General features: G+C 43.3%; 1 protein-coding gene across 1 annotated transcript in view; it reads right to left on the bottom strand.

Annotated features, from left to right (window-relative positions):
• Nucleotides 1–25,936, bottom strand: part of IQGAP1 (IQ motif containing GTPase activating protein 1) — a 158,098-nt gene that overhangs the window by 59,866 nt on the left and 72,296 nt on the right. Inside the window, exons 3-6 of the mRNA XM_077263612.1 lie at nt 14,175–14,331; nt 13,410–13,487; nt 13,244–13,320; nt 3,005–3,072 (exon numbers count right to left, since the gene is read on the bottom strand). Of these exons, the coding sequence (XP_077119727.1) occupies nt 3,005–3,072; nt 13,244–13,320; nt 13,410–13,487; nt 14,175–14,331 (380 nt within the window). The remainder of the gene's footprint in view (nt 1–3,004; nt 3,073–13,243; nt 13,321–13,409; nt 13,488–14,174; nt 14,332–25,936) is intronic.

Below are 25,936 nucleotides of genomic sequence, written 5' to 3'. Positions count from 1 at the left end.
GCGGAAATTTCCACGGCAATTCTGCGCCTCCTGCCGCGGGTATATCGCATGCAGAATTAGCTTGCAGAATGCTAGAGTTTTCCAAGCGATCTGTAGCATCGCTTGGAAAACTGACTGACAGGTTGGTCACACTTGTCAAACATAGTGTTTGACAAGTGTGACCAACTTTTTACTATAGATGCAGCCTATGCAGCATCAATAGTAAAAGATCGAATGTTTAAAAATAATAAAAAAAATAAAAAACATGGTTATACTCACCTGCAGACCTCTGCGGCGTCCGTTCCTATAGCTGGAGTGCAGTGAAGGGCCTGCGATGACGTCACTGTCTTGTGATTGGTCGCGCGAGTCACATGAGCGGTCACGCGACCAATCACAAGACAGTGACGTCATCACAGGTCCTGAACCACATCATCTATAGGAACGGAAGAGAGATCATGCACCGGAGAGGCGGGAACACTTCGGGGGCCATCAGACGGTGAGTATAGGACTATTTTTTATTTTAATTCTTTATTTTTTACCAATTATATGGTGCCCAGTCCGTGGAGGAGAGTCTCCTCTCCTCCACCCTGGGTACCAACCGCACATAATCTGCTTGCTTCCCGCATGGTGTGCACAGCCCCGTGCGGGAAGTAAGCAGATCAATGCACTCCTATGGGTGCAGAATCGCCACGATTCCGCAATTTTAAGGCTGTGTGCACACGTAGCATATTTTTTGCGGTTTTTCGCTATAAAAACGCTATAAAACCGCGAAAAAAACGCTTACATTAAGCATCCTATGTAATAGAATTCATTCCGCATTTTTTGTGCACATGCTGCATTTTTTTCCTGAGCGGAATCGCATTCCAGAAAAAAACGCAGCATGTTCATTAAAATTGCGGAATCGCGGCGATTCTGCACCCATAGGAGTGCATTGATCTGTTTACTTCCCGCACGGGGCTGTGCACACCATGTGGGAAGCAAGCAGATCATGTGCGGTTGGTACCCAGGGTGGAGGAGAGGAGACTCTCCTCCACGGACTGGGCACCATATAAGTGGTAAAAAATAAAGAATTAAAATAAAAAATAGTCCTATACTCACCGTCTGATGGCCCCCGAAGTGTTCCCGCCTCTCCGGTGCATGATCTCTCTTCCGTTCCTATAGATGATGTGGTTCAGGACCTGTGATGACGTCACTGTCTTGTGATTGGTCGCGTGACCGCTCATGTGACTCACGCAACCAATCACAAGACAGTGACGTCATCGCAGGCCCTTCACTGCACTCCAGCTATAGGAACGGACGCCGCTGAGGTCTGCAGGTGAGTATAACCATGTTTTTTATTATTTTTAAACATTCGATCTTTTACTATAGATGCTGCATAGGCTGCATCTATAGTAAAAAGTTGGTCACACTTGTCAAACGCTATGTTTGACAAGTGTGACCAACCTGTCAGTCAGTTTTCCAAGCGATGCTACAGATCGCTTGGAAAACTCTAGCATTCTGCAAGCTAATTATGCTTGCAAAACGCTAGTTTTCTGCGGGTATATGCATGCTAATTCTGCATGCGATATACCCGCGGCAGGAGGCGCAGAATTGCCGTGGAAATTTCCGCGGCAATTCTGCAACGTGTGAACTTAGCCTAATGAACATGCTGCGTTTTTTTCTGGAATGCGATTCCGCTCAGGAAAAAAATGCAGCATGTGCACAAAAAATGCGGAATGCATTCTATTACATAGGATGCTTAATGTAAGCGTTTTTTTCGCGGTTTTATAGCGTTTTTATAGCGAAAAAACGCGAAAAAAACGCGAAAAATATGCTACGTGTGCACACAGCCTAACAGTTGTACAAAAATAGACAATAAAATGAGAAAATAGCAGTCGGCTCCCAGGACATGTAAGGCTAGGCTCATAGTTATACGTTGTACTCCACTGGACGTATCCGTATCCATTGCGGAAAACTGCATGTAGACGTAAATGGCAGCATATCCATAGGATGGATTCCACTATGTTTTGTCAGGTTTATGTATATCATATTATGCTTTTTTTTATGCACAAAAACACAGTTTACCATTTTTTGTCCCCTCGAAAAAAACAAAAGATATGAAAGGCAAATACCTTTTGTTTTCAAACACATAGAGGTGCGTTTTAATATGTCAGACATATATACATTGTGACAAAGTCACTGGTAAAGTACTGGAGGGGAGATATGTGTCACTAGGCTTAATGGCGTTAGTGGTGGGAAAGCCAGAGTATTTTCCTCCAGCACACTAGGTGTTGTGAGGATTATGCCAAGTTATATATATGGGCTGGTTTTTATGTGGACATCCATAGAGTGGGTGGGAGGATGTCCACCTTATCTCCACCGGCAGAGCAGGCACCACTGTGTGCTGACAGGGCATGTGTGATATCACAGTCACGTGTTCAGTCTCATGGTCTGGGCCTTAAATAGCAGGGCTCCAGAGGCAGTCTTTGGTCAGCAGGACTGGAGAGAGGTTTCTCCAGTGGTTTGTGTCCTGAGGAGGAAAGACTGAGTGTGCAGCTCCCCGCAAAAGTATGGACTGTGTACAGCATTTTTGTTTTCTTTGTTGTTTTCCTGTTTTTGCCTGAAGGGCTGTGTTTATTTTCCACTGGTTGGTTTATACTGCCATAAAATAGACCAACCAAAGATGTAAAGACACAGTGTTCCTGTTTTCTACCTCCGTATACCGCCAAGTGAGTTGAACTACCACATGATGTATACGTTTTCTTGTCTGTACAATTCATAATAAATGCATTTTTTTTTTTTAAAAGTAAATGTATACATGTAGATGACGTATACATCGACATTGGGACAGAAGTAGTTTGATGTATGCTATGTGCTTGCATTCGTTTTTAAGGTATCGGTCTGCAGACACATAATTGTGGGCCCAGCCTAACACAAGCGGCTCTGTCTGCACAGAACACACCTTCCGGTAAGGACGGGTGACCTCCACGTGACTGCCAAGGAATAGTAGATAACTTCTATATAAACATGAAGAATGAATACTGACCTGTAAATTCTACTTTCCCGTACAAGTCCTGGATCTGCGGGGCGAGGCCTAGTTTAAACAGGTACAAACTGAAAAAAAAGAGGTCACAGAAACAATTGGTGATTGTATGAACGATATTTCTTATGTGCAGACAGCGGTTTCCAATGATTGGTTTCTAATATCTAGCTACAACTGAGAAATCCCACATTTATCCCATTGCTCTGCGGCAGATTAATCACAGTAGTAAATTCAGTAAAATGACGCAGAACAGCAGGACAAGTATTCCCGACACCAAGCCCAATATTAACTACAGAGCAAAATGACAGCGACTCGGAGAGAATCTCTCCAGATGAATGAAGCGTTACTTAGAAAATGGAAATAAACACAAAAGTAAACGTCAAATTCTGAGAGAATGTCAACTAATGAGCCGTCAGCGTGTGACTAATGAGCATGAAGAGCGGGGTGCACAGCAGGGGTTACAAAGTAAGGGCCATGAAACAACGTCTCCAGGTTCTAAGCCGAGCGATGGGTCAGATCTCAGTAGGGTCCATTCGGGTGATTGTAGAGGTTTCCCACCAGGAGCTCTATGTGACTGGCAGTCCGCATACCAGATTTCCTCAAAAGGAGTTGTAGCTTTCAATACAGAAAAAGACGCCCTCACACTGCAACCCTGGTAAATTATCCCAATCCTTCTTATTTCTATTACAACATGAAGGAGGTGTTTTGTTTTGGTGAATTAGGAAAGTTGATCTTTAAAAGGCTGACATTTACCACTTTTGTGACCCTATTGTCCAAATTATAGTGGCCATTTGTAACAGAGAAATACCAGAAGCACTCCGATGTTATTTATGAGTTATTGTGAAGTATCCCTATATTAGTATAGTATCCAGTGTAGTGTCCCTATCAGTACAGTATCCAGTGTAGTATCCTATCAGTATAGTATCCAGTGTAGTATCCTATCAGTATAGTATCCAGTGTAGTATCCCTATCAGTACAGTATCCAGTGTAGTATCCTATCAGTATAGTATCCAGTGTAGTGTCCTATCAGTACAGTATCCAGTGTAGTGTCCTATCAGTATAGTAACCAGCGTAGTATCCTATCAGTATAGTATCCTATCAGTATAGTATCCAGTGTAGTATCCTATCAGTATAGTATCCAGTGTAGTATCCCTATCAGTACAGTATCCAGTGTAGTATCCTATCAGTATAGTATCCAGTGTAGTGTCCTATCAGTATAGTATCCAGTGTAGTATCCCTATCAGTATAGTAACCAGCGTAGTATCCTATCAGTATAGTATCCTATCAGTATAGTATCCAGTGTAGTATCCTATCAGTATAGTATCCAGTGTAGTGTCCTATCAGTATAGTATCCAGTGTAGTGTCCTATCAGTATAGTATCCAGTGTAGTATCCTATCAGTATAGTATCCAGTGTAGTATCCTATCAGTATAGTATCCAGTGTAGTATCCCATCAGTACAGTATCCAGTGTAGTATCCTATCAGTATAGTATCCAGTGTAGTATCCTATCAGTATAGTATCCAGTGTAGTATCCTATCAGTACAGTATCCAGTGTAGTATCCTATCAGTATAGTATCCAGTGTAGTGTCCTATCAGTACAGTATCCAGTGTAGTATCCTATCAGTATAGTATCCAGTGTAGTGTCCCTATCAGTACAGTATCCAGTGTAGTATCCTATCAGTATAGTATCCAGTGTAGTATCCTATCAGTATAGTATCCAGTGTAGTATCCCTATCAGTACAGTATCCAGTGTAGTATCCTATCAGTATAGTATCCAGTGTAGTGTCCTATCAGTATAGTATCCAGTGTAGTGTCCCTATCAGTACAGTATCCACCGTAGTGTCCTATCAGTATAGTATCCAGTGTAGTATCCCTATCAGTACAGTATCCAGTGTAGTATCCTATCAGTATAGTATCCAGTGTAGTGTCCCTATCAGTATAGTATCCAGTGTAGTGTCCCTATCAGTATAGTATCCAGTGTAGTATCCTATCAGTATACTAATGCTCAGTATATAATGCTCATATAATCAGTATATACTAATGCTCAGTATATAATGCACTGTGCAGAAGACTAATGTGACTGGATGGAACCAAGCACTTCTATAAAACAGTCAGAAATCCAGTTTGTCCCACACAGCTATACTCATTACAAGGTATATACACACAAAATACACAGAAGAATGTCTTCACTTACAATCAGCAGCTGGAATATCCAGGGTCTCAATGCCTCAACCTTTGGATCTAAAACAAAGGACCCTGATTTTATACAAAGACTGAAAAATATAGACATTCAGATCCTCCTGGAAACATGGACCAGAGCCGAAAACGAATCCCTGGTGCCTATTGGATACAAGGAATTCTCGGTCCATTCCCAGAAAAATAAAAACATCAAACAGGGCCGGGGCTCAGGAGGAGTATTGATCTGGTATAAAGAGGAGCTCCACCAGTACATCAAACCGGTGAAGAAAGGAGGCAGCCACATATGGATCAGAATCAGCAGCTCCATCCTCACCTGCCAGTCTGATGTCCACCTCTGTGCCACCTATATACCACCGCCAGTCCCCCTACTTCAATCCAGACTGCTTCGAGATCTTACAAAGAGAAGCCACCCATTATCAGGCCCTGGGCAAAGTTCTCATCTTTGGAGACCTCAATGCAAGAACAGGGAGAGAGAGAGACTTCCTGACCACGGATGGAAACATCTACATACTTGGAGCAGAGAATGACGGCCAAGACCCTGTACACACTGAGAGAAAGAGCTATGACAGTACAGTCAACAAAAGTGGCAGAAAGCTCCTGAACGTATGTAGAAGTTTAGGACTTCATATCCTTAATGGACGAAGCAAGGGTGACTCCTTAGGAAGGTATACACTAAACTCCCATGTAGGGAGGAGTGTAGTAGACTACGCCATTACAGATCTGAACCTGGCAGATGTCAGCGCCCTCATAGTCACCCCACAAACGCACCTGTCAGACCACAGCCAACTTCTTCTGTACATGAAATCTACAGAGAAACCATCCACTCAGAAGCCACAGCAGAGCGGCCTCTTCACCTGGCCTCCATCCTATAAATGGTCCAAAATGTCGGCACTAAAGTATAAAGAAGCTTCCAGCAGACCTGAAATACAGCGGATGCTCCACCACTTCTACAACCTCGAGTACAAGCCAAACCCAGAGGGAGTGAGCCAAGCCGCAAAGGACCTCAACAATATATAATACGCAATGGCCAGACTGTCCGACCTTAAAAAAGTTGACTACAAGAGACCAAAAGAAACACAGGTCAATGGCTGGTTTGACAAAGAATGTAAAGCTGTACGGAAGACCCTGAGAACAGCCTCCAACAAGAAACACAGAGACCCCAACCACCTGGGTCTGAGGGAAGCCTATGACTCCATACAAAGGCAGTACAAAACCCTCCTCAGGAGGAAGAAGCAGAGTTACATCTCTACCAAGCTTAACCAACTCCAAGACGCCCTCCAAGACAACTCCTTCTGGGAACTATGGAACCACATGGGCACCAAAGACAAGAAAAACAACACCCATATCCAAAATGGCAACCTCTGGCTCCAATACTTCAGAGACCTCTATAAAGACATTCCAAAGGAAGAACTAAGCCAAGAACAGGAAAACATAATGGCGAAACTAAAAGCAATGGAGGAAAAAATAAAAAACTTCCAAAACCCGGTGGATACACCTATAACGCTACAGGAAGTAGCCGAGAGACTCTCCTCCATAAGATGTAGAAAAGCCGGTGGCCTGGACGGAATCCTACCAGAAATGCTGAAGTACAGCCCACCAGAAATACAGGCTGCAATGGTTAAACTCTTCAATATTGTGCTGAGTGCTGGCTACTTCCCTCGTATCTGGAACCAAGGCCTCATCACACCAATCCACAAGAGTGGGGACAGGTATGACCCAGCCAACTACAGAGGCATATGTGTCAGCAGCAACCTGGGAAAACTGTTCAACAGTATCCTGAACAAGAGGATCCTCACCTTCCTCACCGAGCACAACGTCCTCAGCAAGAGCCAAGCAGGGTTCATGCCGAACTACCAAACCACTGACCACATCTACACTCTGCACAGCCTCATTCAGAGACACGTCTACAATACAAAGAATGGGAAGATATACGCCTGCTTTGTGGACTTTAAAAAGGCCTTTGATTCAGTGTGGTACCCGGGCTTATTCCTGAAACTGCTGGAGAGTGGAATAGGAGGAAAGACCTATGATGTCATCAAAAGCTCCTACACTGAGAACCGCTGCAGCGTGAGTGTGAACGGCAGAAGAACGGCTTATTTCCAGCAGAGCCGCGGGGTCAGACAAGGCTGCAGCCTAAGTCCAACACTCTTCAACATTTACATCAATGAGCTGGCTACCGCCCTGGAATCCTCCTCAGCACCAGGTCTCACCCTCCACGACACGCAGGTGAAATTCCTGCTGTATGCAGATGACCTGCTGCTGCTGTCACCAACCGAGAAAGGCCTCCAGGACAACCTGAAAATCCTAGAGAAATTCAGCTCCACCTGGGCTCTACCGGTCAACCTAAAGAAAACCAACACCATGGTGCTCCAGAGGAGAAAGAGAAAATCAGACCAGCACCCATCATTTGTCCTCAACAACTGCGACCTCACAGGAACGGACAAATATACCTACCTGGGCCTAGAGATTCACCTGTCAGGGAGCTTCAAACAAGCCATAGAGACCCTGAAAGACAAGGCCTGCAAAACCTTCTATGCCATCCAAAGGAAACTCTACCATCTGAAGCCACCAGTGAGGGTCTGGCTAAAAATCTTCGACTCCATCATCGCCCCAATCCTCCTGCATGGCAGCGAAGTCTGGGGTCCTCACACCTACCCAGACTGGTCAAGGTGGGATTCCAGTCCAACAGAAATATTCCACCTGGAATTGTGCAAGCACCTTCTCCAGGTCCATCGGAGCACCTCCAACAGTGCTTGTCGGGCCGAGCTGGGCAGATTCCCTCTACACCTAACAGTTCTAAAGAGGGCGCTGTCATTCCGGGCTCACCTGCATAGGAGCAATCCAAGCTCCCATCACCATAAAGCCCTGATACATGTAGATGAAACAGAAAAACCAGAACCCTCGGAACAGCCAAGCCAAACCCAACCGGACCAGAACAATCATAACAACCTGACAAAAGCCGGAATCAGGAAGATGGCAGAAGAAGGCCAGGAGAGGTATGTCAGTGACTGGAAGAATGATATCAACAACTCACAGAAACTGATCATGTACCGGAGCCTACAGAGAGACTACAGACTGGCCCCATATCTGGAGAAACTCCCGGACCGTAAAGATCGCAAGATCCTGAGCCGATATAGACTCAGTGCCCACAGTCTGGCCATCGAATGTGGCCGACACAGGCAGAACTACAAGCCCAGGGAGGAAAGACTGTGCCAACACTGTGATCAGGAGGCCATAGAGGACGAAACCCACTTCCTGCTACACTGCTCCAAATACTCAGCAGTGAGGGACACTCACTTCAGGAGACTCTCACATCTCTTCCCGGACTTCATCACCATGAAGGAGGAAGAGAAGACATATATCCTGCTGGGAGAAGAAGAGAGAGCAGTGGAGATAGCAGCGCGGTATGTGAGCGAATGTCATAGACTGCGAGAAAGACAGCCATGATGCCATGGACTATAGCCCCCACAATTGATCTGCCTACATCCACCTTCCCTATGCCATGGACTATAGCCCCTACCCTGGATCTGCCCCCATCCACCTCCCCTACAGCTCCTACCCAACATCCCCACAGTCCCTATTCCAATTGCCTTTATACACTTGCTTTGGCAAAACTGATGTTTATTTGGTCCTGCCAATAAAGCTTCTTTGAATCTTGAATCTTGTGTCCTATCAGTATAGTATCCAGTGTAGTATCCTATCAGTATAGTATCCAGTGTAGTATCCCTATCAGTACAGTATCCAGTGTAGTATCCTATCAGTATAGTATCCAGTGTAGTGTCCTATCAGTATAGTATCCAGTGTAGTATCCCTATCAGTATAGTATCCAGTGTAGTATCCCTATCAGTACAGTATCCAGTGTAGTGTCCTATCAGTATAGTATCCAGTGTAGTGTCCCATCAGTATAGTATCCAGTGTAGTATCCCTATCAGTACAGTATCCAGTGTAGTATCCTATCAGTATAGTATCCAGTGTAGTGTCCCATCAGTATAGTATCCAGTGTAGTATCCCTATCAGTACAGTATCCAGTGTAGTATCCTATCAGTATAGTACCCAGCGTAGTGTCCTATCAGTATAGTAACCCAGCGTAGTGTCCTATCAGTATAGTATCCAGCGTAGTGTCCTATCAGTATAGCAGTGGTGTGTGTTCTTTACTGCATGTTTTTGCAGCTTCTGTGATCAGAGAAGTCCTATAACTTCACGCTGACTCCCTGAAGGTAGGGTTGCGAACCGTCAAGAAATTCCAGGACGGCCCGTAAAAATATGGCATTTTTTGCCTGATCCGTAAAAAAAAGATTAAAGGTGTCCTTGATTTTTTTTCAAGCTGAAGAAACTTACAGTTTACAGAGGCTGCAGCCAATGTCTTCATATCAGAACTATGGGCTGCAGACATAGATCACTTATAATCAATGTGTCTATAAAAAATATTGTCTGTCCACGATTATTTGGTAAGATGTCCAGAAAAATTAAAAAGTCAAGTTGGAAATCCTGGCGGGTAGTTACATAATTTCTATCTCTGACAGAGGTCAGTCAGTATGAGGTGTCCTGACTCATCTGAGGGCAGATGCTAGAGAAGATAAGGATCAGGCAGTTTACATTTCAACATGCCCAATCCTTTGTTCTTACAGAAGTCTGCCAGCAGTGTACTCCCCTCACCCCCACTGAATACACATGGGCATTTTAGGCTCAGTTGAGCAGGCAAATAAATAGGGGCTGAGCAGGAGGAATAGCTATTAGCCAAATAAACAATTAGGAAACAGCCATCTAAAGGTACCTTCACACTAAGCGACGCTGCAGCGATATCGACAACGATGCCGATCGCTGCAGCGTCGCTGTGTGGTCGCTGGAGAGCTGTCACACAGACAGCTCTCCAGCGACCAACGATGCCGAGGTCCCCGGGTAACCAGGGTAAACATCGGGTTACTAAGCGCAGGGCCGCGCTTAGTAACCCGATGTTTACCCTGGTTACCATTGTAAAAGTAAAAAAAAAACACTACATACTCACCCTCTGATGTCTGTCACACGTCCCTCGCCGTCTGCTTCCTGCACTGACTGTGAGTGCCGGCCGTAAAGTACAGCACAGCGGTGACGTCACCGCTGTGCTCTGCTTTTACTTTACGGCCGGCACTCACAGTCAGTGCGGGAAGCAGACGGCAAGGGACGTGTGACAGACATCAGAGGGTGAGTATGTACTTTTTTACTTTTACAATGGTAACCAGGGTAAACATCGGGTTACTAAGCGCGGCCCTGCGCTTAGTAACCCGATATTTACCCTGGTTACCACTGTAAAACATTGCTGGCATCGTTGCTTTGGCTGTCAAACACGACGATACACGCCGATCTGACGACCAAATAAAGTTCTGAACTTTCAGCAACGACCAGCGATATCACAGCAGGATCCTGATCGCTGCTGCGTGTCAAACACAACGATATCGCTATCCAGGACGCTGCAACGTCACGGATCGCTAGCGATATCGTTTAGTGTGAAGGTACCTTAAGTGGTATGGCCACCTTAAAGGGAACCAGTCAGGGTAATTTTACTACTGGTTGCTGTCTAAGTCATAGTACAGCAATAAAAACGATACCTGTTTTGCTGTAATCAGAAGTGTCATTACTGAGAACACATGCACTGGTAAAATCATCCTGAGAGATTCCACTTTACAGCCAATGAAGGAGTCATTGTATCAGAAAATACTATTCTTGAGGCCAAGTTTTGTCCTTAGCAGTTCCCAAGGCATACACATCAGCTATTAATTTCTGTCTCTGTAGAAGAATCTGGGTGCTTGTGTGACAAGTCCTCACCTGCCTTTATCCATCTATTCCCCAACCAGACTGCACTGGCTCCCAGTATCGGCGAGCCGCTTAATGTCTGACACCAGTAGGGAATACAGGGTAGATTCGCTAGGAAAAAAATCCTATATAGAAAAGAAATACCAACAATTCTAAAAATATGATCTATCCAGTAAATACTGCACGACAAACATATACCCAAAGAAAGTATCTACTGACAACTCAATAAATAATTTTAATCAAATTCATTTTATTTATATTAAAAGGACATAACACAACAATTATCATTATTTTATTAGAATTTTAACCGTTAAAATAACTGAATATATATTATTTTTTAAAAATATAAAAAATATATATATATATAAATATATAGCCTGTATGTGGGGGGCTGTGGTACATAAAAATGGACTGGCAACAAAAATGACAATAGACCAAATAAAGTGCTAATGCGATTACAATCAGGGTTATTTAAATATTAGAAGCACAGTCATAAACCGGCCATAATGTGCAAATAAAATAACATATGCAGAAGAATTGGAGACAAAATTTACATATAAATAATACAAATGCAAGCGCCTAATTGATATACTATTGGAAAAGCTGACGAAGCAGGTGCGAAACGCGCGTTGGAGTGGTGTGTGTGGGGGCTGCGGTGCACTCGTCCTTTTGGTAAGGTCCGGCTTCCATCTGTGTATGCCTTTGCATACCATGTGCATAACTTGAAGAAATGCGTTATAACTAATGACACTATTACTGCACTTTAGAATTTGGAGGGTTAAATGCATATTATGGCAATAATATAGATATACAATTGATTACAATTTAATTGATTCACATTATATTAATTCACATTTTGGCACATATATTTGTTTCAATATATATATATATATATATATATATATATATATATATTTTTTATTATTTATATTATTATTTATACTCACAGTTATTTGCTTGATGTATTCATTCAGAGTGATTGTTTTTTAGCTTTCTCACATATGATTTTGCAAATTTTATGTTGATTCACTAATTTCACTAATTATTTATAAATATATATACACATATATAGATATTTATTTGTGCTTGTTTTAATATATTATATAGATATATTCATTTTGCATTTGTTAATTATTCACTTGGATTATTAATTATTATATATTTTTTATTATATTGTGTATCTCTCACATATATTTATTTATATATTTATTTAATTTTTCCAATAGTATATCAATTAGGCGCTTGCATTTGTATTATTTATATGTAAATTTTGTCTCCAATTCTTCTGCATATGTTATTTTATTTGCACATTATGGCCGGTTTATGACTGTGCTTCTAATATTTAAATAACCCTGATTGTAATCGCATTAGCACTTTATTTGGTCTATTGTCATTTTTGTTGCCAGTCCATTTTTATGTACCACAGCCCCCCACATACAGGCTATATATTTATATATATATATATATATATATTTTTTATATTTTTTAAAAATAATATATATTCAGTTATTTTAACGGTTAAAATTCTAATAAAATAATGATAATTGTTGTGTTATGTCCTTTTAATATAAATAAAATGAATTTGATTAAAATTATTTATTGAGTTGTCAGTAGATACTTTCTTTGGGTATATATAGATTCGCTAGGAGACCGCACTGCTCCTGGGACTTGAGAATAATGTCCACCCTTGTCATCCAATGTGCAGATACACAGCGACATGGTAAAGAGATGCAATTTAAATGTGAAGACGTACAATTATGTCCTGGAAATGTGGGTTCTCCGGGGCGGATTTACAGACAGATACAATCTGAGCTGCAAAAATCTGCCACTCCTATTGATCACCTTGCAAAGACAAACAAGTCTAAACAGGATCTGCAGCAAAGACGCACACGCTCGGGTTTCACCAGCAGCTGGTTTGACCATTAAAAACTTTACAACAGTATTTGCGCCGATATTTCAACTTCCATTTATAATGGAGCCTTGACATATATTCAGATAATCCAATGATTTTAATAAGGTCTGTTGGGATTTATTTCATTTTGTCTTAGTAGAAAATTGCTCCAGATGCTGCTGATGTGGTCTTCAAAAATGGCAAAACCTCAGAAATAGCAAAACAAAATGGAAATTCCACCAGACCCCATTTAATGCTAATTTAAACATGGTCTAATTGTTCAATTCAAATTCACTGGAATGGCAGAACGTGAATATATACGGAAATCTAAAAGAAAACGCACAGGGTTAAAAATCCTTTACCTTAAAGCATGGATGCAATATATACAACGGGGCATATTCTTCCTATCATAGATGTCTGTGGTCTCGGGGTAAAAAATCTGAAAAAGTAGTATGGAGAGGATCAATGATATGACTGTGCAAAAGACACCTGGAAGACAACTACATGGAGCATATGGGATATACCTACCTTTGGGAGGCCAATCTCCGTCATTGCATTAAGCCACTGAATGACATTGTCCGTGTGTCTGAAGTGAAGACCGGTGGCCTAAAAAAGAAGAAGCACACAGATACACAACTGATAATTAGCAGCAGGTTCTATGAGGAGATGCCATATCACAGAGGACATCTCTTTTCTTGGATTCCCCTCTACAAGCAGCCCCTCTCGCTTAGGCAAACCAATTCTGCTCTGAATGACGACATATAACACTTAGCGGATTCCTCACAACTCTGCAGTGAAGTGTGGCCCCAGTCAGGTAATTGGGGCCGTGCTACACCCCCACCACTGTCCCAAGGCCGGCAGATTATGACCACCACTTTGCAGGGAAAATGTGCAATGTACATAATCAGAGCTGTGGCCCTTTGTTCTCGAGATCAGTGGTGAACTCCCCAGATTGATCATACCCTAGCAAGGAGTCATCACTTTATAAGATGTCCCTTTAAGCAGAATAACAGTATATATTTTGTAACCTTTATATTTTGACATTTCATGTGCCCAAAATATTAAGAGCAGGAACAAAGTCACCAGCAGTAATGTGATTCATGCATGTCCAAGGAGCTTGTCACATATTAAAGGGAACCTGTCATTAGATTCATGCTGCCCGAACCACAGGCATCATGAATAAGAGAGGCAGCATAAATGACAGGTTCCCTTTAAACATTCACTATCAGAATGGTATAAAGCTACATCTACTAGGACATTGTCGTCCATAATGGTGTACCAGTAACGGCTTACATTGTATCTGGTCTGCTCCCGATCATAGATTTTCTTCAGAGAAACCACTTTTGGACTGAAGAAGTTTCCAAGTTTTGCCAAGTAGACCCCATTCCTCAGCCCTTCCTCCAGCTCTGTAGTAGGGGGCAGATCTTCCATTAGGCAGGCTTCCATCCATCTGTAATAATCATACCATGGATTAAAATGTAAATTCAGAAAATAATGTAATAAGTAGCCCCCAGACAGCACACCTTCTCTGGGGTCTACACAGTGTATACTGTGATGGATTCTTCTCGGAGATCCTATGCTTGTACGTAATTAATCACTTTAATAGCAACGCCGTAATAAGGAAAACTACAAAGGCCAGGAGTGACTAAGCTAAAAAACGGAGAGCAACCATGGGGAGATCAATCGCCCACACGTGCTCTTACAGTAGAATACAGATTCAAATGCATTTCCAAATTGTGGCAGGAGAGTAGCTGTCATGATGTAGAGATGGCCATAACCAGAGCACCATAGCCCTCAGAATAAGGATATTTTCCCATGATAGGCATTTATCTTTTATCTGAAAAACTGATAAATGTCTGCACTGCGGACCCTAACCAAACACTAAAAGGCTGAACCCTGGAGTCAATCAATGAGGAGGAGGTGGAATGATAAGACAGTGAAGCATGCGCCCTGGGCCCGATCCAGCCTAAAAAGGAGACCTGAATTGGAGATGATCTGCAGTACCCAGCAGCGGCCACTACAGAGGGACAGAGTTGTGGTGTCTGCTCCAGATACTGTTACATCCAGCCACTACCGGAGCTAGTAACAGATGATCATTGGGGGGGTGCCAGTGTTGATCTCCGACAGATCTGATTTTAATGTCCTAGAGTAGACACAGGTCCTCAGTATCATAGTAACACCTGCAAGGAGCTTGCATATTCTCCCCAGGTTTGCGCGGGTTTCCTCCCACACTCCAAAGACATACTGATTGGGAACTTAGATTGTGAGTCTCAGTGGGGACAGTGATGTTGATGTCTGTAAAGTGCTGGGGAATATGATGGGGCTGTGTAAGCAAGTAAAATGAAAAAAATTACTAAATGGTAGTGGAAAACCCCTTTAAATGTTTTATGTAAAACAATTCAGCTTCCACATATAACAACTATCATCACGGGCATTTCTAGGGATCTATATTTAACTTTCAAGCTTTTTCTAGCCGTTCTCTAAAGTGAGTGAGAATGGGACATTCATAGCGTGACTCTGAAGGTGCAGCACCTTTCAATAGGAAACTTTGCATTTGCTGGAAAGAAAAGAGAACTGCATGAATGGCAATTACTAAGAATAGTTTTTTGTTGTTTTTTTTTTTTTTGTTTACCAAGTGAAAGCATCCTGATAATTGACAATCCGTAGTGGATTTCTTATTTTTTGTTACTAGTTTTATGTTAAGAAACTTTGTGAAAAAGAGCTGACCACCCTGTATGCTCTACATTACTATTGCAGGACTGGGCAACACCCAGACAAACCTGCAGCAGAATATCACATCTTGTCAGTCTAGTCACCGCCGACGTGCTGTAGAATTGCAGTCTGGACGCAGAACTGTAAATCTGCAGCAATATTTGGTATAATGCATGTAAAAACCCCATCCAAATATCATAGAAAACAGGGACAGAGACCCTGATTCCAACTATGCAACATTCACTAGGATGCATGCTGTAATTTTGATAAAATGCCTATTTTATCTGCTGCAGTTCTAGCAGTTTTCTGAATGCTGAGCGGTATAACCTCGCTCACACCACTGATTGTCAGATTTCTGTGTACACCGCGCATAGGCAGAAATCAGAGGTGGAGGAAATGTTATACAGAGCTCATGAATATGGGGGACTATATAGCAGCAGGTTTACCAGTCCCCTAATGAAAAAAAGTGATTTTACCAGCAGATCAAAACTACAGCAAGCAACCAAGTAAGCGGAACATTGGTGACTTTTTTTTTACCTGTGTTATTTAAAAAAAAAAACACACCGTGTGTGTTCTTTCAGCATCCCCCCCCAATTAAAGGGAATCTTTCACCACATTTTTACCACCTAATCTGAGAGTAGTACAGTGTAGAGACGCACCCCGATTCCAGTGATGAATCACTTATTGGGCTGCTTACTGTAATTTTAATAAAATCACAGTTTTAATCAGCAAGAGATTATCACTATAAATAAATAGATCTGTGGCCAGGTAGTCACGCACATTGATGAGCTCTGTATAACTCCATCATTGCCATTCCTGGTCCATAGAGGGCAGCATAAGAGACAATGCAGAAGATCTGCTTTCCATCACAGAAATAATGGGTAAATGTGCGAGTTCTAAGCCAATTACTTACACACAATGATCAGTCCTGTGCCAGGAATAAAAGCTTCAGCAGAAGGACAATTCCAGGCAGATGAATAATATATTGCTAGAACTCCTGTGGCCACAACATCAAAATAACAAATGTCACAGAATATGACGCATCTGCTCCTACAGACTCTGGCATCATGCTGGCAACTCATAAGTGAGTCAGATACACAGAAAAAGACGCCAGAGGGGCATTTCTATAAGGCCTCGTGCACACATTTGCTATTTGGTGAGTTTTCTACCTCAGTATTTACAAGCCAAAATCAGGAGAGGAAAAGTATAACAGAAACATGTCACCGCTTCTGTATTTATCACCCACTCCTGGTTTTGGCTTACAAATACTGAGGTAAAATACTGACCAAATACTGAACGCGTGAACGTGGCCTAACAATCTTGTCTAATTTTCCAACAGCAGTTTCACTATTTTTCTAAGGCCACGTTCACATATTCAGTATTTGGTCAGTATTTCTTATCAGTATTTGTAAGCCAAAACCAGGAGTGGGTGATAAATACAGAAGTGGTGACGTGTTTCTATTATACTTATCATCTGATTGTTCCTCTCCTGGTTTTGGCTTACAAATACGACTAAAGATTTTACACATTCTTAGGCCTCTTCACCTATCCGTATCTCCGGTACATGTGGTGACAGTTTTCACACGTAACTGAGACACATACACACATAGACCCATTTCCAGAAAATGGGTCTGTGCACATGTCAGTGTGTTTCCACGGACGATGTGTCCATGGGCAAAATACACTGGCATAGCCGTTGTTTTTTTTTGCTTATTTTTAACAGCAGCAAGGGCCTCAAAAGGTCCGCACATGTGCACAGTGATGACATCCATGTGCCACCTCAGTAGCACACATACCCATGCATGGGAAGTAGTGGTACTGTTAGTGCTGTTCCCCGGCGCCGGGTGCTGATGACGGCTCTCATCATTCTCCCCTGCTCTGTCGGCAATCAGTGCCAGCAGAGGAGATTGTTGACTGATAACAACAAGAGCAGGATGCGGCTGATGGGACTACTATTCCCATCAGCCTACACCAACTGCCACTATTAACAGTGAGAGCAGGCGGTGGCTGATGGGACTACTACTCCCATCAGCCTATACCTGCTGCAGCTACTAACAGTGAGAGCAGGCGGAAGCTGATGGAGTATTTGTCAGTCTGTGCTCTAGTTAAATAAAAAGAAACGGAGTGGGTTCCCCTTTATTTTTGCAGGCTGCAACCCTCAGCTGTCAGCGTTAGCATGGCTATCAAGAATAGAGGGGTCCCACCACTGTTTTTTTTTTTTTATTTAAATAATTTAAAAACACTGTGAGGGGTCCCCTTCATTTTTGACGACCAGCCTTGCTAAAGCAGACAGCTGGTATTCTCAGGCTGGTATGGGACCATGGATATTAAACCCCCCCAGCCTAAAACTGGCAGCTAAAGGTACCGTCACATTTAGCGACGCTGCAGCGATCTAGACAACGATGCCGATCGCTGCAGCGTCGCTGTTTCGTCGTTGTGTGGTCGCTGCAGAGCTGTCACACAGACAGCTCTCCAGCGACCAACGATGCCGGTCCCCGGGTAACCAGGGTAAACATCAGGTTACTAAGCGCAGGGCCGCGCTTAGTAACCCGATGTTTACCCTGGTTACCAGTGCTAATGTAAAAAAAAATCAAACACTACATACTTACATTCCGGTGTCTGTCCCCCGGCGCTGTGCTTTCCTGCACTGACTGTGAGCGCCGGCCGGAAAGCACAGCGGTGACGTCACCGCTGTAATCTGCTTTACGGCTGGCTGGCGCTGACAGTGCAGGAAAGCACAGAGCCGGGGGACAGCCACCGGAATGTAAGTATGTAGTGTTTTTTTATTTTTAGATTTACACTGGTAACCAGGGTAAACATCGGGTTACTAAGCGCGGCCCTGCGCTTAGTAACCCGATGTTTACCTTGGTTACCAGTGAAGACATCGCTGAATCGGTGTCACACACGGTGTCTGCGAGTCCAGCGACGAAATAAAGTTCTGGACTTTCTGCTCCGACCAACGATGTCACAGCAGGATCCTGATCGCTGCTGCGTGTCAAACTCAACGATATCGCTATCCAGGACGCTGCAACGTCACAGATCGGTAGCGATATCGTTCAATGTGAAGGTACCTTTAGCTTTACTCTCTTTTGTGGTCTTCAAGGTCGCCACATCATCAGTGCTTGGTGTGGAGGGGCGAGCAGACCAACATATTTCAAAAGCAAGGCCAGCCCCTTATCTGTCATGGTCTATGCATGGACAGAGAAAGGGGACCAGATTAGTAATGGAAATGAGCCAGTCAGCCCACCCCCTCTACACACAGTGGTAGTCACCAGGCCTAGAGGGGATAGCCGAAAGTACAGCCGCTGATAATAGAAGCATATGAAGAAATTGCGTAACTTAATATTTTAACCAGTTCAAGACCAGACCATTTACTCCCATTCCTGGCCAGGAACATATTTGGGGATTTTTTCATACATGCAGTTTTAAAGAGCTGTAAAAAGAGATGTTTGGGGCGGCTCTCAGAGAACACAGGAGCATTGGGCAAGATAACTGCAGGTTGAACCATCATGTCGCTGGCAGCCATCCACAGGGTAGAACATGCTTTGGTCACAGGAAACCCTTTTAAAGACAACCGGATTCATATTGCCCAGTCCAGACAGCATGAATCAGAGCCTTGTTGCTAGTTTACAGCCAGGTATATTTTGCTCTGAAACTTTCAGGAGCTGGCCAGGGACTATGTGTGTGGCCTGACTTGCCAACTCAGCACATGACCAGCTGCACCCGACGCTGCAGGTGATTGACCGGTCTCTCACTATGAGGGAGACCCATCATGCACCTCTACGAGAACGGCTTGGGCAGCATGAACCAACATACAGGTTCCCTTTAAAGGGAATCTGTTACCAGGTATTTGCTACTCATCTGACGAAACATAATGTAAGGACATAGACCCTGATACCAACAATGTGTCACTTACTGAGCTGCTTGCTTTATCTGCTGCAGATCTCCCAGTTCTCTGAATGCTGAGCTCTGTATAACCCAGCCACATCAGTGATTGGCTGTTTTCTGCTTAAACTGTGCATAGGCAGAAAGCTGCCTATCAGTGGTGGGGGTGGGCTCATGAATATAAAGGACTACATGGCAGCAGGCTTACTAGCACTTACCTCCTGCTGATAAAACAGTGATTTCCTCTAAACTACAGCATGCAGCCCATTAAGTGACACATCGCTCGAATCAGGGTCTCTTTTCCTACATTATGCTACTCTCAGATTAGCTTAAAACAAACTTGTGGACAGATTTCCCTTTAAGATTGCAATAGAATATTTTAGGATTCTGGAACTTCTTCTGGAAGCTTGAATAGCGTTTCAGTTTAGAAAAAAATAAGAGACGCCACATAATGTATGTGAATAATGCCGTAACATTTGGCTCCTCATTAACTTGATGACTTCTTGTAGTCATCTTTCTATTCAGAAACACATTTTCAGCAGATGTTGCTGTGGAAACCAGCCGTTGTGTAGACTGGGCCTCTGCCAAGAGCAGATTCTTGGTCTGAAGGGGGATGAGAGCACAGCGCTGCTGCCATCTCGGGAACGGTAGACCGCCAAATCATGGACATGGAAAAGCTATCTGATATTGAAGTGTTTCTCACAGAAATGGACTGTGGAAGCCCCGCATAGCCTGTTATTACTGCAGCCCTGAGCATTAGCGGAGGCGCTGTATCCTGCCACCAAGGCTGCCACCGCTCATTATATACAGATATTCAAATATGGACAGAAGAGGGGAAATACGTCACTTTATGGAAAGTACAGATGTTCTCATACATTCTGTAACAGGATAGTAGCAGGCCAAGACAGGAGTCACAGTCTGAAGGAACGATACATGAGAAATAAAGCGTTTGTCGCCAGCCAGATGACGAGCGCTGGATTATAACACTATATTAGGGAATAGCTATTTGCCCAGATCAGTCATAAACTGGCTTCAGTGAACCCATCTTGTATTTTACTTCAAATATCTCTAATTTTCTGCGATAACTTTCCAAGTCTAAAGCGTTAAAGGGAATCGGTCAGCAGCTTTTTTTGCTATGTAATCCGAGAACAGCACGAGGAAGAGAGCCTGATTGGTCACTTACTGGGCTCTGTTTTAGGTCACATGATCCCTGTAGCCAGTCAGTGGCTTCTTATCTATCACTTTATTTGGATGAAACTACCACTTGGGAGAAGTGAGAGCTGCAAGTCCCAGGAGAGGCGGCACCGACGCGCGCTCCAGAGGCGAGTATAGCCACTAACATTTTACATAGGAGAACCATGTTGATTGAGAAGAAGTCCGAATAGCAAACAACCCCTTCAAAGCTACGGGATTTCAGGGGGAAATTATAAACAGACTGCAATTGTGCCTCTGATCTAGGCAGCGAGATTCAGGTGACAGTCCGCTGTGTAGATTACGAACAGTCTCCCAGTTAAAGGGCAATTTACAATGTACTGTGAAACGTGCAACAATTGTAACATAAAAACAATGTAGGAATCTCGTTTTTGTTTGTAAAACGAATAAATAAGGTATTTGTAGCATAATGGGTTCACATGTCGCATATTTAGTGTAGATTTTCCACACAAAATCCACTGCACTTTACAGTATCTGAAAAGGGGATGAATTAACTTCATCTCATCTACATTCTGTGGAGGGGTTTATTTTGCATAATCTGCAGGAATTAGCTTTCATTGCATTTTTAAAACATTAAATTTTTTTTTTTTTGCTGAACTGGCCCTTTTAAGAGTGGATTTCCACTCATTTCAGGAGGGACCATATTTGGCAGCTGCTGTAGAAAACCAGCAGAACGTGGTAAACAGGTGGTGGAGCTGAAAGCTCAAGAGTCCTGTCTACGTGGATGGACACGTGGTAGAAGGAAAGCAGGTTGCCTTCCTGCCTAACATTTTAACATTCACAACATCACAATACAACTTGTCAAGCTTACAAGTGAAGCATATCTAGCCAAGCCATGTGGACGTCATGCCCAGGGTGGAATAGTCAGAAATAGACTGAACTTCTGATCTGTTCTTCCCCATTCCAAAACCCTGTTGTGAACCATGATCACAGACCAAAGAGAAAGTTGTCCTCTAGTCTGGAATGGAATGTGAAAAAAAGGAGAGTTATCTGAACTAATCTTGTCCTAAAGGCTACAAGACATTTGTAGACATAGATATGTTACTGGAGATAGGAAAGACCAGAGAAGTATGCAAGCTGAAGACAAAACAGGTCAGACCTGTTCTACACCTAAAACACTTCACACAGTCACACAACCTCCCAAACCACAAGTGAGACCACAGAAGGCTTGTAATATTCAGTTATGGACACATCTGGTGGACGCAGTAGGACACACCTGGTGGACGCAGTAGGACACACCTGGTGGACGCAGTAGGACACACCTGGTGGACGCAGTAAGACACACCTGGTGGATGCAGTAAGACACCCCTGGTGGATGCAGTAGGACACACTGGTGGATGCAGTAGGACACATCTGGTGGATGCAGTAGGACTCATCTGGTGGATGCAGTAGGACACATCTGGTGGATGCAGTAGGACACATCTGGTGGATGCAGTAGGACACATCTGGTGGATGCAGTAGCACACACCTGGTGGATGCAGTAGGACACACCTGGTGGATGCAGTAGGACACATCTGGTGGGCGCAGTAGGACACACCTGGTGGATGCCGTAGGACACATCTGGTGGATGCGTAGGACACATCTGGTGGATGCGTAGGACACATCTGGTGGATACAGTAGCACATATCTGGTGGATGCAGTAAAACACTGCCATAGGTTGCAATCAGCAGGACTATCCTGGTGGATTCTATCAAAGGTTCACCGATATGGAAGACAGAAAGGTAACCAGTAATGGTAATTTTCAAGGGCTCCAGGCAACAACATAGCTTCTGTAACAACATTCCCTAACTTGTCCTTAGCCGGGGCCACTATGCACAGCTCGGGTTGAAGACCTCAGATGCAGGTCACATCACATTTATTATCTCCGCTAACTGCATATGCTTGAATATCAACTAGTCAAATAGTGAAAAGAACATACGTTTGACCATTTTTGCCCTCCTTTAAGTTAAAATGCAATAAAAAAAATGTTACGACAATCTCTTCTTATTTTATTGTTTAAGAGTAAATTAAAAAGAAAAAATGGAAAGAAATATATCTTGGTACCGTGTTAGCCAGTAGATAGAAAAATATTTAGAATTGAGAGTCCTCAGTGGTTGATACCTTTTAATGGCTTTCAGTTAGCCATTAAAAGGTATCAACCACTGAGGACTCTCAATTCTGAAGAAAAAATGAAGAGAATACATTTTTTTCTTACACCACAATAAATATGCTATGTACGTAATGCTTTGTGCTTGTCGGAGTTAATACAACATTTCCTTTTTGGTGTAAGACAAGAAAAAAAAGAAGATTTAACAAACAGTATGGGACATTAAAATACATAACGCGAGCGCCTCTATATGCTGTAGGGATTCACTCGCTCTGGTTGGCATTAGGCCGCGTTCACACAGGCAACAAAGTTTTGGTCCAAAGTTTTTTTTAAACTTGAATGTGCGATTGTTATCCATGAGTCCACTATTTTTTACTTTTTTTTGCAGATACTCAGCCCATAAAATAACACTTACATGTCATCAGCCCCATAATCTAAAATGGGTACATATTCTTTCCATGAAGACACATACATGAATCACGGACGTCTGAACGAGGCCTTACACTTTTGGTGCAGCCGAAAGCGAGATGTGAACAAAGCCCCATGCAGGCATGATTTATCCATTACTGGTGGACCCCAAGGCATGGACGTGCCTTCACAACTCAGTATGCCTGAACTGGTTGACACGTCATGGATTTAAAGAAACCACTCTGGTCAGCCACAGATACTGGAATAGATAGGACTGTCCGTCAGACACATGATGACCTTTTATTTCCTTTACAACTTCCGAGACAGGGACACTGCATATATCAGGAAGTATTTGGAGATGTGTGGAGACCGGAGGTCGCTGTGGGGAAGCCTGGGTCATGATCTCTACATCCTCATGGGATCCCACAAGGAAGTAGATAAATAGATATGGAGAGATAACGGCCATAAGTCAGTCATCCGTTTCATGCTATAATAATTAGCCATGTTTTATTTTACATATTCTCACAACGCATCAATAAGAAAAGACATGTCCAGAGGCATCTTGGCATGTATGACTTATAAGAAGAAAAGACTGCATCATAGAAATGGGATCACCACAAATCAGGTTTCACAAAAATATCACAAATTTTATTTAGACCACACCACACAAACAACTGTATTAAAAACAATTAAAAACTCCCACACACAATGGGAGATAAGGGTCCATACAATACAAAGTGTAATACTATGAAAACATTGGAGAGTCAAGTAACACTAATAATGCCGGCTTATATAGACAAATAGTGGGCAAAGAGGTAATATATATATTGCAAAACCCTATGTGCATGCTGTGTCACCTATCAATATTGGATTAACCTCCTAATCTTCTGTTCAGGTAAATAAGACACAAAATTACCCATGCAGGCTTGTACGGGTTTGCAAACTGTCCAGAGGGAGCTGGCTGTCAGCGGCTGCAAGATAGAAAAGAGACCGCCCAGACTCCCATACCAAAACCCCCTTTACCACGAAAAGAGGCAGATAGCCGGATGGATAAATACCAGGACTCTAACAATGATTGACCCACGCGTATCAACGCTAGAGGCGTCTTCCTCAAGGTCCACAGTCATCTGGTGGCATGGACCAACTTTAAATAGTGTTCACAATAATTGGCAATACATACCAGGTGAGCAGCATGATAGCGGCCAGGGCTCATAGACGGTCCGTAGTGACGAGCACAACAGCAGAGATGCGCAGGCGCCAGGTTCCCCAAACATGATGAACTGCGCAGGCGTCAGCCTGCGAGTAAAGTTGCCAAGGCAACACCCATACACAGAGAAATCACACAACTAGTTGTGGTGATGGCGTAAATACGAGTTACATGCGCAGGCGCCAGGCTCACCCGGGACTTATTTGCGCAAGCGCCATCCTGCAATAATGGTTACCGGGGCAACCCGTATAAGAGCAGTGTCCATTGCGGTGATAAGAGACCATAATGCGCGGGTGCCCTACTCCAAAGGGAGCAGGCAAAGAAATCTATGCCCGCAGGTCTGATAGACATAGTGCTTCACATATATGGGAGAAATCCCAGGACCGGTCCATGGGAGTAATCGGTATAATGCACAGATATCAAATTCCCCAATTCCCAGGCTGCGCAAGCGTCAGCCCGTAGCCGCAAGGGCCATGACGATGGGTGATCCCATTTCTATGATGCAGTCTTTTCTTCTTGTAAAGTGTTTGGTCATACATGCAGGCATCAGGTGATCCCCTTTTAGTATTGTTGTTGGATGGTGCCCACTCAACTCTTGTTGTTTGACATGTATGACTTAATTTCAACATCTAGCTTCCCATTTAAAAAAAGGGGGAAAAAAAATTAAAGACTGATGTGGGATTTCCAATAAAGCCTGAGACAAGCTTGGGCTGCATAGTTCATTATGAAAAGGGAAAATGCCAGCGAATAAATGAAATCTATGTACTGGCACAGAATCAACTGGCACACCCAGAGGAAATAGATTTTAGACATTTTAGGTCAACCCATAGTAGAAAATAGGAACTACATTCCCTAATTCATAGTGACTGAGTAACAAGGATATGCAAATGTCACTGTCATGTTATCAATTAGCAGCAATGTCCTCTCACTTGTCTTTCTATTACTTAACAAATGAGCTGGATTATCACCCAGAAGTCAATGAATAATAGGAAAGGAAGGGGAGTGCACATGGCCAGGGACGTTAATGCCAGGGCAGGGGGAACGAGTGATTTTCTCCCATTTCTGATCTTTCATCTGTGTTTTTGAATGGATCATAAGAACTGACCATGTAGCACTCCTTCTACTATATAATTGTCTAAGGGTCACTTCCGTCTGTCTGTCTCGGATATTCGTTGGTCGCGGCCTCTGCCTGTCATGGAAATCCAACTCGCTGATTGGTTGTGGCTGTTTTGCCGCGACCAATCAGCGACGGGCACAGTCCGGCGCCAAAATGGCCGCTCCTTCCTCCCCGCAGTCAGTGCCCGCTCCATTATCCCCTCCAGTCAGCGCTCACACAGGGTTAATGGCAGCGCTAACGGACCGCGTTATGCCGCGGTGTAACGCACTCCATTAACGCTGCTATTAACCCTGTGTGACCAAATTTTTGCCTATGCAGCATCAATAGTAAAAAGATCTAATGTTAAAAATAATAAAAAAAATAAAAAATAATTATATACTCACCTTCCGCCGCCTTTCCCGCTCCTCGCAACGCTCCGTTGACCACTC

This window comes from Ranitomeya variabilis, chromosome 5, assembly GCF_051348905.1.
Source record: "Ranitomeya variabilis isolate aRanVar5 chromosome 5, aRanVar5.hap1, whole genome shotgun sequence".
NCBI classification, from domain to species: domain Eukaryota; kingdom Metazoa; phylum Chordata; class Amphibia; order Anura; family Dendrobatidae; genus Ranitomeya; species Ranitomeya variabilis.
Note: the sequence above shows the minus strand (reverse complement) of the source record. Positions and strands in the feature narration are given on the sequence as shown.